General features: G+C 39.8%; 1 protein-coding gene across 1 annotated transcript in view; it reads left to right on the forward strand.

The window, feature by feature from the left end:
• LOC123520445 (tyrosine 3-monooxygenase-like) overlaps positions 1-12,785 on the forward strand; it is a 37,047-nt gene that overhangs the window by 18,310 nt on the left and 5,952 nt on the right. The window contains 9 exon segments of the mRNA XM_045282657.1: positions 4,103-4,214; positions 6,013-6,146; positions 7,284-7,467; positions 8,545-8,701; positions 9,792-9,988; positions 10,424-10,466; positions 10,468-10,557; positions 11,430-11,556; positions 12,407-12,636. Coding sequence (XP_045138592.1) covers positions 4,103-4,214; positions 6,013-6,146; positions 7,284-7,467; positions 8,545-8,701; positions 9,792-9,988; positions 10,424-10,466; positions 10,468-10,557; positions 11,430-11,556; positions 12,407-12,636 — 1,274 coding nt within the window.

Here is a 12,785-nt window from a genome sequence, read left to right on the forward strand (position 1 = left end):
AATCGTGTGTTTTCCCTCGCTGAAAACTCCTGACCTGCCAGTTGACATAGATTCTCAATAGATCAGAGAAACTAAGCATCAGAAAATGATAAAAAGAAAAAAAAATTGCTTATGACCACGACTGTTCCTACACTATAAGTTCCGCCGGACAACCCGTGGGAGCCTTATTTGGTGTGCCTGCTGCCTGGTCGATCCAATTACCAGGACACGGCGAGGGCGCCCTGGCTATGCTGGCGCTACAGGTGCCAGTGGTGATGACATTAACAACATGATTACTGAGTCTCTTCCATTCATCATCAACTCTTTTTTGATAACCATTTTTTTTCTCCTTATCTCTAAATCTAACTTTATTAAGTGGGTACCATGAGGCGTTTCCATATTCATTCTGCTTACTATTTAGTGATTTTGTACAACTTCAGAAACTTATGTGAGACTAAAATAGTGAAGACTGTGGCCATTAATCTTCTGACCTCCACAGACCCTTCCTAATGTCAATAAAATGGTCTAATCGTACACAAATCTCAAGGTAAAAATGTGTCCTAGTACTGAAGGAGTTAAACACCTTATATATTGCCTAATCCTGGTTACTGCTCGTGAGGATTTTGTTCATGTTATCCTTAGAGGTTGCCATTATAGTAGTACAAATAAATATTTTCCATACAGAATATAATTCTATAATATCTCTGCCAATATACCCCCAAAAAAAATTATAGGAAGAGAGAGAAAAAAAAAGATACGGTATTCTAAAGTTACGAGTATTTCATAATAAAGATGTGAACCAATTACCCGCCAGTCAGTTATGATCCAAAAGATACATTTATGGGACTAGGCGCGTCTTGACATATTCTCTTGGGTGCGATACTAGTGATGAGTGGATGTTTGTTTGTATGGATGAGTCAATGGATGGAAATGATGGAAATGAATGGATGGATAGATATGGTTGAGTGTGTGTGGGTGTGAGTTGGTGGCTGGCCGGCTTGATGAATGGGTAGATAGATATGGTTAAGCGTGTGAGAGTGAGTGGATGACTGAATGTTAGTTTATGTTGTTGAGTGGATGGATGGATGTGTGAGTGAATAGGTAAGTGGATGGGTCGCTGTAATTTAGCGTATGGATGGATGTGTATTGACTAAGTGTGTGCGTGTGGATGTGTGGACGGCTTGTTGAGGTTTCTAATTGGTGTTGCGTGTACCAGCATCTTTAATTGGTCTGAACTTACGATGTCTGATTCTTGAGATATTTTCGTCCCATGTAGTTTGGGTATCAAGTGATCAGAGGCATAGTTTGAGTCACTCCTTTCTGTTTTGATGATCACATAACTTGATGAATATATGAACTGAATATCATCCAAATTTATGTCCCTGTCTCTGTCTCTCTCTCTCTCTCTCTCTCTCTCTCTCTCTCTCTCTCTCTCTCTCTCTCTCTCTCTCTCTCTCTCTCTCTCTCTCTCTCTCTCTCTCTCTCTCTCTCTCTCTCTCTCTCTCTCTCTCTCTCTCTCTCTCTCTCTCTCTCTCTCTCTCTCTCTCTCTCTCTCTCTCTGCAGGCCACTCTCCCCCAACAGTCACTCCTCCTTTCCCTTACCACCTCTCCCCTGCTCTCCTCCGTCACTCATTGTCACTCAAGACTTGCATTGTGCTGGCCTTAATTTTCCAAGATTGCTGGAGGTGTAGTCCGAACTCATTGTGGTCACATCTTACCTCCTCCTCTTCCTTCTGCTCCTGCTCCTCCTCCTTCTCTTTGCTCTTCTTTTATGGCCACATGTACATTATTATTATTTTTTTAGTTATTTTTTCCTCCTTGTCTTTTTCTTTTAGCATTTTCAACTTCAGAGAGAGAGAGAGAGAGAGAGAGAGAGAGAGAGAGAGAGAGAGAGAGAGATGTGTGTGTGTGTTCCTCAACAGAAAAGAAAAAGGTATGAATCATGACACCTAACAAAACACCCCCCCCTCACACACACACACACACACACACACACACACACACACACACCAGCTGTCAGTTCTCAAAACAAACATTTTCCAGGCAACATTTTTCTTTCTTCTTGGTATTTTATTTTTCATTCTTTTTTGGGGGGTTACTTTATACTGTCTCCTCCTTCTCTTCCTCCTTCTTCTTCTCCTCCTCTTCCTCCTCTCTTCCTCTTTTTTTTCTCTCTCTTTCTCTGTCTCGCCCTTCCTTCTTCCTTTCCTTTTATCCTTTCTTATTTCATCTATCTCTATCTTATAATTTCTTTCTCCTATATTTCTATCTTACTTAAACGTTCCTTTCTTTTCCTTCATTCTTTCTTTCCTTCCTATTTTCCATCTCTCTTCTCTCTAAGTATTTTCACCCGTCCTTCTTTTCCGATTCCTCTCGTTCTCTCTACTCACTTCCTTTCTTCACTTCATTTACTTCCTTCTTTCCTTCCTTCCCTTCTTCCTTCCTTCCTTCTTTCATTCATTCATTCTTTCTCTATTTCCTTCTTGCATTTGCTCTCTTGATGATTCGACATATGATCTTTCTAACTTTAAACGTGTGTGTGTGTGTGTGTGTGTGTGTGTGTGTGTGTGTGTGTGTGTGTGTGTGTGTGTGTGTGTGTGTGTGTGTGTTTGTTACTAATGAAGTGACTCCCTCTAGTGAATTTCGTCTCATCAAGAACCAATAGACTGCTGATGAGGGACTTCCAGAATCCTGAAGCATTTTAGAGCAGCTTGTCTGGACACACACACACACACACACACACACACACACACACACACACACACACACACACACACACACACACACACACACACACACACACACACACACACACACACACACACACACACACACACACACAGGTGAGGGAGGGAGACAAGACCCACTACTCAGTACGCCAAAGAACCATTTCCTGCACCATTTTCTAGACACATTACTGAGATCGATGTCACAAAGTGGAAGGGAACGATGGAGGGAGGAAGAGGAGTAGGGGAAGAGAAGGGAACGTAGGATAGAAAGATGAGGAAAAGTAAAGAAAATAAATAAAGTTAAAGAAATTCATGAAAGGTAAGTAAGGAGGGAGGGATGGACACTGGGAAACAGAAGACGTTAGAATAGTGATGGTAAAACAGAAAACCCTTTGTCGTGTGTGATTTTTTTTTTTTAATGGTAAATTTGTAATGTTATATTTTCTAGTTTTTCTCTTAGTGTGTTTCATCTGTGTTGTTGAAGCGATGTAGTGGTTAAGCCTTTTGCTGCTATGATAATTTTTTACATTGAGACAAGTGTAATGAATTGTTTGGGTGGTTATAAAAAAAGAACTTGAGGTTACCTTTATCTCAGCTAAGATACAGGATTATGGAATATGGGTATTAGAAGTTATACATGATTTTGACATCGACTAATAGTGCAGAGTGATCTTGTTTTGTTCATCAGTAAAGACCTTCTCTTGAATTTACAATATTGTAGTTTTTTTTAGATTTCAAGGGCCTTTTTTTGCGATGAAACCTGTTATAGTCTTCCTGTTAACTATTATTTCTATTTATTTTTTCTTCTGCCTTTTTCTTTTTTTATTTCTGAGTATAAATCTAATCTTAATCTTAATCTTCCGTCTTTTGTACCACTCGCAAAATGGCTATAGGATAACTGGCAAACGATTTAGGCCCAAAGAACCAAAGCAATTCTTAATAAACTAACTAACATTTGAAAGTCTTGCTGCTCAAGTAGTAAGTAAGCAATATGGTTGAAACACTTAAACATAAAGATAAACATTTCACATTAATTCCTTAAATGATATACTTAATTTCTGCGTGGTTTATTTTATTCAATTTTTATAGTGTTGGCTAGAGTAACATGTTTCTCTTTCTAACTTTCTTTTCACATTTTTTTACTGTTTCCCCATGATACATAATGTTCTCTACCTTACATTTTTACCTCTAACTCAGAATATGGAGCCTTAATATAGTCACACAGACAATCTCTTCATAATCATTAAGAGTGTTGCTATCCGCTTTTCAATCACATTTCTTTCTATTATTCCTCTTCTTTTTTTCCAGCTCCTCCTCCTCTTCCTCCTCCTTCTCCTCCTCCTCTTCTTGTCTCTCTCATGCCACCTATTCCCATCTCCTCTCTTCTCCTCCAGAATGGCTACCCTGCCCGCCGGCGCTCCTTGGTGGACGATGCCAAGTTCGAATCCACCATCAACAAGCAGCGGCAGCAGTCCTGGATCGAGGAGGCCCAGCGACTGTCCCGCGGTGAGTCAGGCTAAGCGAGAACACCGCCAGCACTGTCCCGTGGCTTAGGTCCGTGGCTTGTAATGGTGAGGTCGTTGTTGTTCTTGTTGCTGTTGTTGTTATTGTTTTTGTTGCTGCTGTTGTTGCTGTAGTGGTAGTAGTAGTAGTAGCAGTAGTAGCAGCAGTAGTAGAAAAGATAACTTGAGTTTTTGCTTCGCCCTCCTTTACCTATTGAATAATATATATTGGATATACGTAAAATCATTGCATTGATAAGTTTGTTCATTGGTGCTTTTGTAGGTCATCTGGCAGGTATGCTTCGTGTTTTATAGTGTGTGTGAGTGTGTTTGAGGGAGGCTCCATGGAGGGTAGGATATAAGGTAAGCGGTATCACATCACTCGTTTTCTTTGATATTTTTGACTCTCTATCACTTATATTTCATTGTCTATCTGCTACGTTGGCTAAACACTTTCCATACAGTGCCCTGTGACTTCCCTGCTGAGACACAAAATTCCTGCATCAATTCATCCTTGCCGTTTCATCTTTGTTTGTATGCTAGTTTTATGTATTTGCTTCACTTTCTATAAGGTAGTTTGAGTTCAATATCGTGTTTCTTTACTTCTGCATCGCCATCTTTTCCATTACTTTCATTGTTAAGGTTTTAAGACATTTATCACTTTTTGGCTGATTCTCTCGGATCTGCAAGGGGACTGGCAGCTTAATGGGCCTTATTTTTCGTATTATGTTGCCCCTTGGTCAGCTTTCTCCTCTTACCAAAAAGAAGAAAAAAAAAAAAAAAAAGATACACAAGGTTCTGCTGCACATGTTGGTAATGAAACTAGGTTGTCGTGTTCCGTAGAGTTGTGTTATCTCCGCGCTGTACAATCACCTCCAAGCTTTATCTGATTACTCCGCTCCTCGGTTACTTTAAAGTTGATTATCAGCATTTAACACTAGTTTGTATTGCTTTTATGGGCTTGTTATTATTATTTTTTATTATTATTATTATTATTATTATTATTATTATTATTATTATTATTATTATTATTATTATTATTATTATTATTATTATTATTATTATTATTATTATTATTATTATTATTATTATTATTATTATTATTATTATTATTATTATTATTATTATTATTATTATTATTATTATTATTATTATTATCATTGCTATATTATTATTATTATTATTATTATTATTATTATTATTATTATTATTATTATTATTATTATTATTATTATTATTATTATTATTATTATTATTATTATTATTATTATTATTATTATTATTATTATTATTATTATTATTATTATTATTATTATTATTATTATTATTATTATTATTATTATTGTTATTATTATTATTATTATTATTATTATTATTATTATTATTATTATTATTATTATTAGTAGTAGTAGTAGTAGTAGTAGTAGTAGTAGTAGTAGTAGTAGTAGTAGTAGTAGTTTTATTATTATTATTATTATTATTATCATTATCATTATTATTACTAGTAGTATCATTATTATTTCTATTATTACTATCATCGTCATCATCATCATCATCACCATCATCACCATCATCATCATCATCATCACCATCATCATCATCATCATCATCATCATCATCATCATCATCATCATCATCATCATCATCATCATCGTTATTATCATTATTATTATTATTTACTTCAGTCTATCCAACTTCTTCTCCAAAATAACCTCACACTTCCCTCTCCCCCAAATTATCCATCTTCCTTTACTATCCCATATTTAATGTCCCGCTTATTTCCCCCCTTCCTGCTGGCACAGACGGGGAGGTGAGCGAGGAGGAGGTGTTCCTAGTGCAGAGTCCTGGGGAGCCTGATTCTCCGCTGACGGTGGCAATGGTGGTGTCGCTGTTGGATGGCATCTCAGCCCTACCCCGCGTGATTAAGACAATTGAGGTGAGAGATATATAGAGAGAGAAAATGTGTGTGTGTGTGTGTGTGTGTGTGTGTGTGTGTGTGTGTGTGTGTGTGTGTGTGTGTGTGTGCATTAGCGCGCGTGAAGGGATTAAAAACATCAATGTCATATATAAGTAGCAGGAAATTAATTATGAAGGAAAAATTATACTAGAACTAAGAAAGGAAAAGTGATTGAAGATAAGAAAGAAATGAATGAAGGAAGGAAAGAAGGAAAAAAAGAAAAAGACAAAGAAAGGAGAGAGAGAGAGAGAGAGAGAGAGAGAGAGAGAGAGAGAGAGAGAGAGAGAGAGACCCTTAATGACCTAAATATAAGAGAGAGAGGAAGTGAGAGAGTGAGTTAGAAGGAGGAAAGAATATAAGGTAAAAGGAAAAGAGTGTCTCCGTTTCCTCCCTCTTTCAGAAATATTGAGTCCTTTTCTCCTTCCTTTTGAACATTCTCGTCCCCTCTTCCTCTCCCTCTCTCTTTCTCTCCCCAACATATAATCAGTTTCTCCTTTCATTCCACCTTTTTTTTCTTTTCTTTTTTTCCAGCAAGATTAATGACCAGTTTTCTCTCCCTTTCTATAAGTACGTAATTCTTTTTCCCCTCTCCACTGTGTTTTTTCTTAATTTTTCGTTTCTTGTTTTTGTTCTTGCCGATTTTATTATTTTTTTCAGATTTTTTTTCATTAATTGATCTTTGTCTGTCTGTCTGTTTAACTGTCAGTCTAACTCTTTGTCTAACTGTCTCTCTGTCTCTCTCTCTCTCTCTCTCTCTCTCTCTCTCTCTCTCTCTCTCTCTCTCTCTCTCTCTCTCTCTCTCTCTCTCTCTCTCTCTCTCTCTCTCTCTCTCTCTCTCTCTCTCTCTCTCTCTCTCTCTCTCTCTCTCTCTCTCTCTCTCTCTCTCTCTCTCTCTACTCTCTCTACTACTACTACTACTACTACTACTACCACCACCACCACCACCACCACCACTACTACTACTACTACTACTACTACTACTACTACTACCATCTCTATCTCCTCTCTCTGTCTCTCTCCCTCGCTGACTGTGACATCATCCCCTGCTGCAACCTTGAAAGATAATAATTACTGTGTATCCTTTTATAATAGGTCAATCTATCCCTCTTTCCGTAGAACTTCAAGGGCACGGTTGTACATGTGGAGAGTCGCCCGTCGTCCCAGAAAGGGGTGTCCTTCGACGTGCTCTTTCGCGTGGACATCATGAGGGAACCTTTGTTGAGTCTCCTGAAAAGCCTTCGTCAGGGGGCCTCCATCGCGTCTGTCAAACTCCTGTCCGAGCACCAGTCTTCCATCAAGGGTGAGAGGGAGGAATGAGAAATGAGTGGGAAAGGAAGGCATAGAGAGTATCGGGGCAAGGCATGAGGGAGAAGATATAATGAGAAGATACAAGTCTAATGTTTAAGTTTAAGTTTAACTCCTTCCGTACTAGGACGCTTTTTTACCATAAGTTTCCGGTACGATTAGACGATTTTACTTACATTAGGAAGGTTCTATGGAGGTCAGAAGATTAATGGCCAGTGTTCACTATCTTAATCCCCCCACCCCCACATAAGTTTCTGAAGTCTGTATAAAGCTGTCAAATAGCAAGCAGAATGAATATGAAAATCCGTCAGACTTAAAAACAAAACAAAAAAAAATAGCTAACTCTTTAGGAAGCATTTTGTTGTTCACCTAAAGAAAGTGGTAGATATAATACTGATGGCTGATGGGTAAAGGGAGATTTCAATGCTGTTGAGAGAAGAAAAGGAGCAAGGAAAACAGAAATACACAGAAAAAAGTCATGGCAATGCGATTGATATTTTTATGTTTTGTTATCAGATCATTGCAACAACAACAAGAACAAAAGTAACAATAACAACAACAAAAACACTGCTCCTCTTCCTGATCCTTCTCCTCCTTTTCCTTCTCCTCCTCCTCCTTTTCCTTCTCCTCCTCTTCCTCCTCCTCCTCTTCCTCCTCCTCCTCCTCCTCCTCCTCCTCCTCCTCCTCCTCCTCCTCCTCCTCCTCCTCCTCCTCCTCCTCCTCCTCCTCCTCCTCCTCCTCCTCCTCCTCCTCCTCCTCCTCCTCCTCCTCCTCCTCCTCCTCCTCCTCCTCCTCCTCCTACTACTACTACTACTACTACTACTACTACTACTACTACTACTACTACTACTACTACTACTACTACTACTACTACTACTACTACTACTACTACTACTACTACTACTACTACTACTACTACTACTACTCACTTCACTACACACACACACACACACACACACACACACACACACACACACACACACACACACACACACACACACACACACACACACACACACACACACACACACACACACACACACACGTTCAAATCTGTCCACCACCTCTTCAGAGCCGTGGTTCCCTAAACACATCAGTGAGCTGGACATGTGCAACCATCTCATGACCAAATACGAGCCTGATCTGGACATGGACCATCCGGGCTTCGCTGACCAGGAGTACCGCGCCAGGAGGAAGCAGATCGCAGACATTGCTTTCGCCTACACATAGTGAGTTGTGAAGGCTTGATGCTGAGGAGGAGGAGAAGAGGAGGAGGAAAAGGAGGAGGAGGAGGAGGAGGAGGAGGAGGAGGAGGAGGAGGAGGAGGAGGAGGAGGAGGAGGAGGAGGAGGAAAAGGAGGAGGAGGAGGAGGAGGAGGAGGAGGAGGAGGAGGAGGAGGAGGAGGAGGAGGAGGAGAGGAGGAGGAGGAGGAGGAGGAGGAGGAGGAGGAGGAGGAGGAGGAGGAGGAGGAGGAAAGGAGGTAATCATAATATTATCAAGAAATTGTTACTTTTTTTCGGGAGGTTTCCTGTCTTTTTTTCTCTGTCTCTCTTTTCTATCTTTATTTTTCATCAATTTTAATCAATCTTGTCACTGTTAAGTCCATGTTATACTCTTCTTTCCCTCTTTTTACTCATTTTCATCATTAATACTTTGTAATTTCTCATTTTTCTTTCCTTGGTAATTTTGTTTCAGTGTCTCTACTTATATTTTTTCTTTATTTTCTTTATATTGTGATAATGCCCCTTTTTCTCAGTAACTTTCCCGTTTAGATTTTTAATATTTTCTTGTATAATACCCTGCAATTTTTTTTTTCTTTAATCTTACTTAACCTTAAGCCTTTAATGTATATTTTTCTTCCTTGTAATGTTTCCGCCCTTCCAATGTTTTTGTTATCAAATGTGTTTGTCTGTTCTAAATTTCTTTTATAGGAATTGTAGTCCTTTAATTTCCTGGACACATAAGTAATTCGTTTTCTTTACAAATTTATCATTGTAATGGCATGATTTCCTATTTGTCTTCTGCACACAGTGCAGTGTTCCATCCTTCCTAAATCTCAAAGTGTTATATGACCCCAGTAGTGAAGCGTATTCAGTCAAACTACTCTTTTTTTCTTTAACTGCTTCACTGCTATACGACAAAATCTTAATTAACTACCAACCACTCTGAGACATTTTGATTTGCTCCACAGTCACTTAACAGTGGCTAGAAACTGTAAAGACTAATCTTCATGCATGATTATAAAGTATCGTGAATTGTTGCATATCTCACTGAAAGGGCTATTAATCATTTATTTTCTTTTAATTTCGCTTTCTTCAGTGGGGAGCCAATCCCACGCGTGGAGTACCGGCAAGAGGAGATAGATACCTGGGGCGCTGTGTTCCGGGAGCTGGATCGCCTGGTGCCTAGCCACGCCTGCCGCCAGTACCGTGAGGTTTGGGACGTCCTGAAGAGGGAGTGTGGTTACAGCCCTGACTCCATCCCGCAGCTGGAGGACGTGTCACGCTTCATGAGGAGTAAGGAAACGTGTGTGTGTGTGTGTGTGTGTGTGTGTGTGTGTGTGTGTGTGTGTGTGTGTGTGTGTGTGTGTCTGACGAGACAGCCAGACGTTACCCTACGGAACGAGCTCAGAGCTCATTATTTCCGATCTTCGGATAGTGCCTTCGGATAGGCACACACCGGGACAACAAGGTCAAACGTGTGTGTGTGTGTGTGTGTGTGTGTGTGTGTGTGTGTGTGTGTGTGTGTGTGTGTGTGTGTGTGTGTGTGTGTGTGTGTGTGTGTGTGTGTGTGTGTGTGTGTGTGTGTGTGTGTGTGTGTGTGTGTGTGTGTGTGTGTGTGTGTGTGTGTGTGTGTCTGGGTGGGTGGGTATTTATTTCTTTGCTTGTTTCAGAATTACACACTCATTCTCCACTTATTTCAACATTCCCCACCACCTCTAATACCCACAGAGCGCACCGGGTTCAGTCTGAGACCCGCCGCTGGCCTGTTGACGGCGAGACTTCCTGGCCTCGCTTGCCTTCAGGGTGTTCCAGTGCACGCAATACATCCGCCACCACTCGTCACCCCACCACTCCCCCGAGCCGTGAGTGTGCTGCTTTGTTCTCGCCTTTGCCTTTCTCCACTTCAAGCTCTCATTGCTCCTTCTTAGCACTTCTGTTAGAACCTTTTTTTTTTTCTTTTCCATTCTTATTTTCTGCATATTTTTTTTTATTGTTCTGCTTCAGCCATGTTCTTTTCTCCTCTTTTTTTTTTTTTTTTACAACTCTTCGTTTAGTGAAATTGTTTTTTTTTCTATCCTTTTATGTCATCCTTTTCCTCTATTTCTTTATATATACGACTGAGTGACTTCCTCCCCCCTCCATCCTCTTCTCTCTCTCTCTCTCTCTCTCTCTCTCTCTCTCTCTCTCTCTCTCTCTCTCTCTCTCTCTCTCTCTCTCTCTCTCTCTCTCTCTCTCTCTCTCTCGTCTTCATTTGTTTTCTTCTCAAGATCTGATGAATTTTAATAAAATTTATGCTTCATTTAGATATTTGCTCTTTTTTGTGGTATCGTATTATTCAAACATCTGTTTTGCTCCCGTTTCATTGTCTTTTATTTCTTCTCATTTATAAAACTTCAATACTGCCTTGAGTCTTTAATCTCTCTCTTTCTCTCCATATTGTTCATTCCTCCACCTTTACATTATTTCACATTCCTTTGTATTCCTCTCTCGCTTACTTGTATTAGTCATTTCTCCATTCCTTCTTTTAGATTCTTTATGTAACTTCCTTAAATGTCTTTCTTTTAATCTCCTCTCTTCGCTGCCCATCTATTCCTCGTCATCTTTTTACTATTTGATTCTCTTCGTTATATTACTTGTCCTTACCTTCTGCTTTCCCTCTACATCTCTTTCATGTTCGTTCTTTCTCATCTCATCTTTTCTGTCCTATCCCTTAACATATTCCCTCCCGCCACAGAGACGCCATCCATGAGCTGCTGGGTCACGCACCTCTTCTGGCCCATCCCGCCTTCGCCCAGTTCTCTCAAGAGCTTGGTCTGGCCTCTCTGGGCGCTTCAGACGAGGAGATAGAAAAGTTCGCCACGGTAAGTCCTACAGGGAAGGAGAAAAGGTTGCTGGTTGATTGAATGAAGTTAAGGAAATTATTGTCGTTAGATCATATGCTGCAGAGGAAGGGATAAGGAAGGAGTAGGGAAAAGGGAAAAAAGGAAGAAACTGTATAGGCGATAATGATAATGATAACAATAGATAGATAAATAGATAGTTAGACAGACAGATAGATAGATGAAAATTGGTCAAATTATGGCATTGGAAAGGGGAAGAAGTAATAACTTGGATATGCAATTAAAGAAAAAAAGAGAGAATGAAAAGGAAATAAAGGGATAAAAGTGTAATTGAAAATAAAGAACAATAAAATTAAAAAAGAAGGGAATAAGGGAATAGAAAAGTGTAATTAAATATGGAGAAGAGTCTGATGTCACTAATTAAAGGGCAAAAAAGGTCACCATCTTGAGATCGATTGGCGAATTGGGGAAGTGATTTAGAAGAAAAAAAAAGAGGGATAGGAAGGGAGAGTAATAGATAAAAAAAAAGTGTAAGAAGCTAAGAATTAAAAAAAAAAAAGGAAGACGAAAAAAAAATATAGTTGTTGATAATGCAGTTTTGAAAGAGATGGTAGTACGTAAAGAAGAAACGGAGAAAGGTAAGTTATATTCTCTCTCTCTCTCTCTCTCTCTCTCTCTCTCTCTCTCTCTCTCTCTCTCTCTTGGAAAACGTCTTCTTTTCAAATCCCTTCTCTCTTTTTATTTTACTTCTTTCTTTCTGTAGTTTCTTCCTTATTTTACCTATCAACCTCGCATGAGCCCATTATAGGGATGAGATAAACCAATCAGTCAGTCATACACAGTTCACACCTCTCTTCACCGCCTTCTTCAGATGTACTGGTTCACGGTGGAGTTTGGACTGTGCCGGGAGCAGGGAGAGATACGGGCATGGGGCGCAGGTCTTCTCAGCAGCTTCGGTGAACTCCAGCACTCTTTGTCCAATAAGCCAGAGCATCGCGAGTTTGAGCCTTCCCTGACCGCTGTGCAGCCTTACCAGGACCAGGACTACCAAGACGTGTACTTCGTGGCCGAGGGAGTGGAGGACGCAATGGAAAAGTTCAGGTAAGATGAGGCAGGGAATTGTAGCAATGTGCAGGTGAGGGTAGGATGGAAATAAAGGATTAATTCATATGAGAGAAGGAAAGGGATCAAAGAGGAGTTGTAGGTAGCCGAACTTTGGATGATGGTGGGAGGAGCAAAGATAAGAAAAT

This window comes from Portunus trituberculatus, chromosome 47 (genome assembly GCF_017591435.1).
Source record: "Portunus trituberculatus isolate SZX2019 chromosome 47, ASM1759143v1, whole genome shotgun sequence".
NCBI classification, from domain to species: domain Eukaryota; kingdom Metazoa; phylum Arthropoda; class Malacostraca; order Decapoda; family Portunidae; genus Portunus; species Portunus trituberculatus.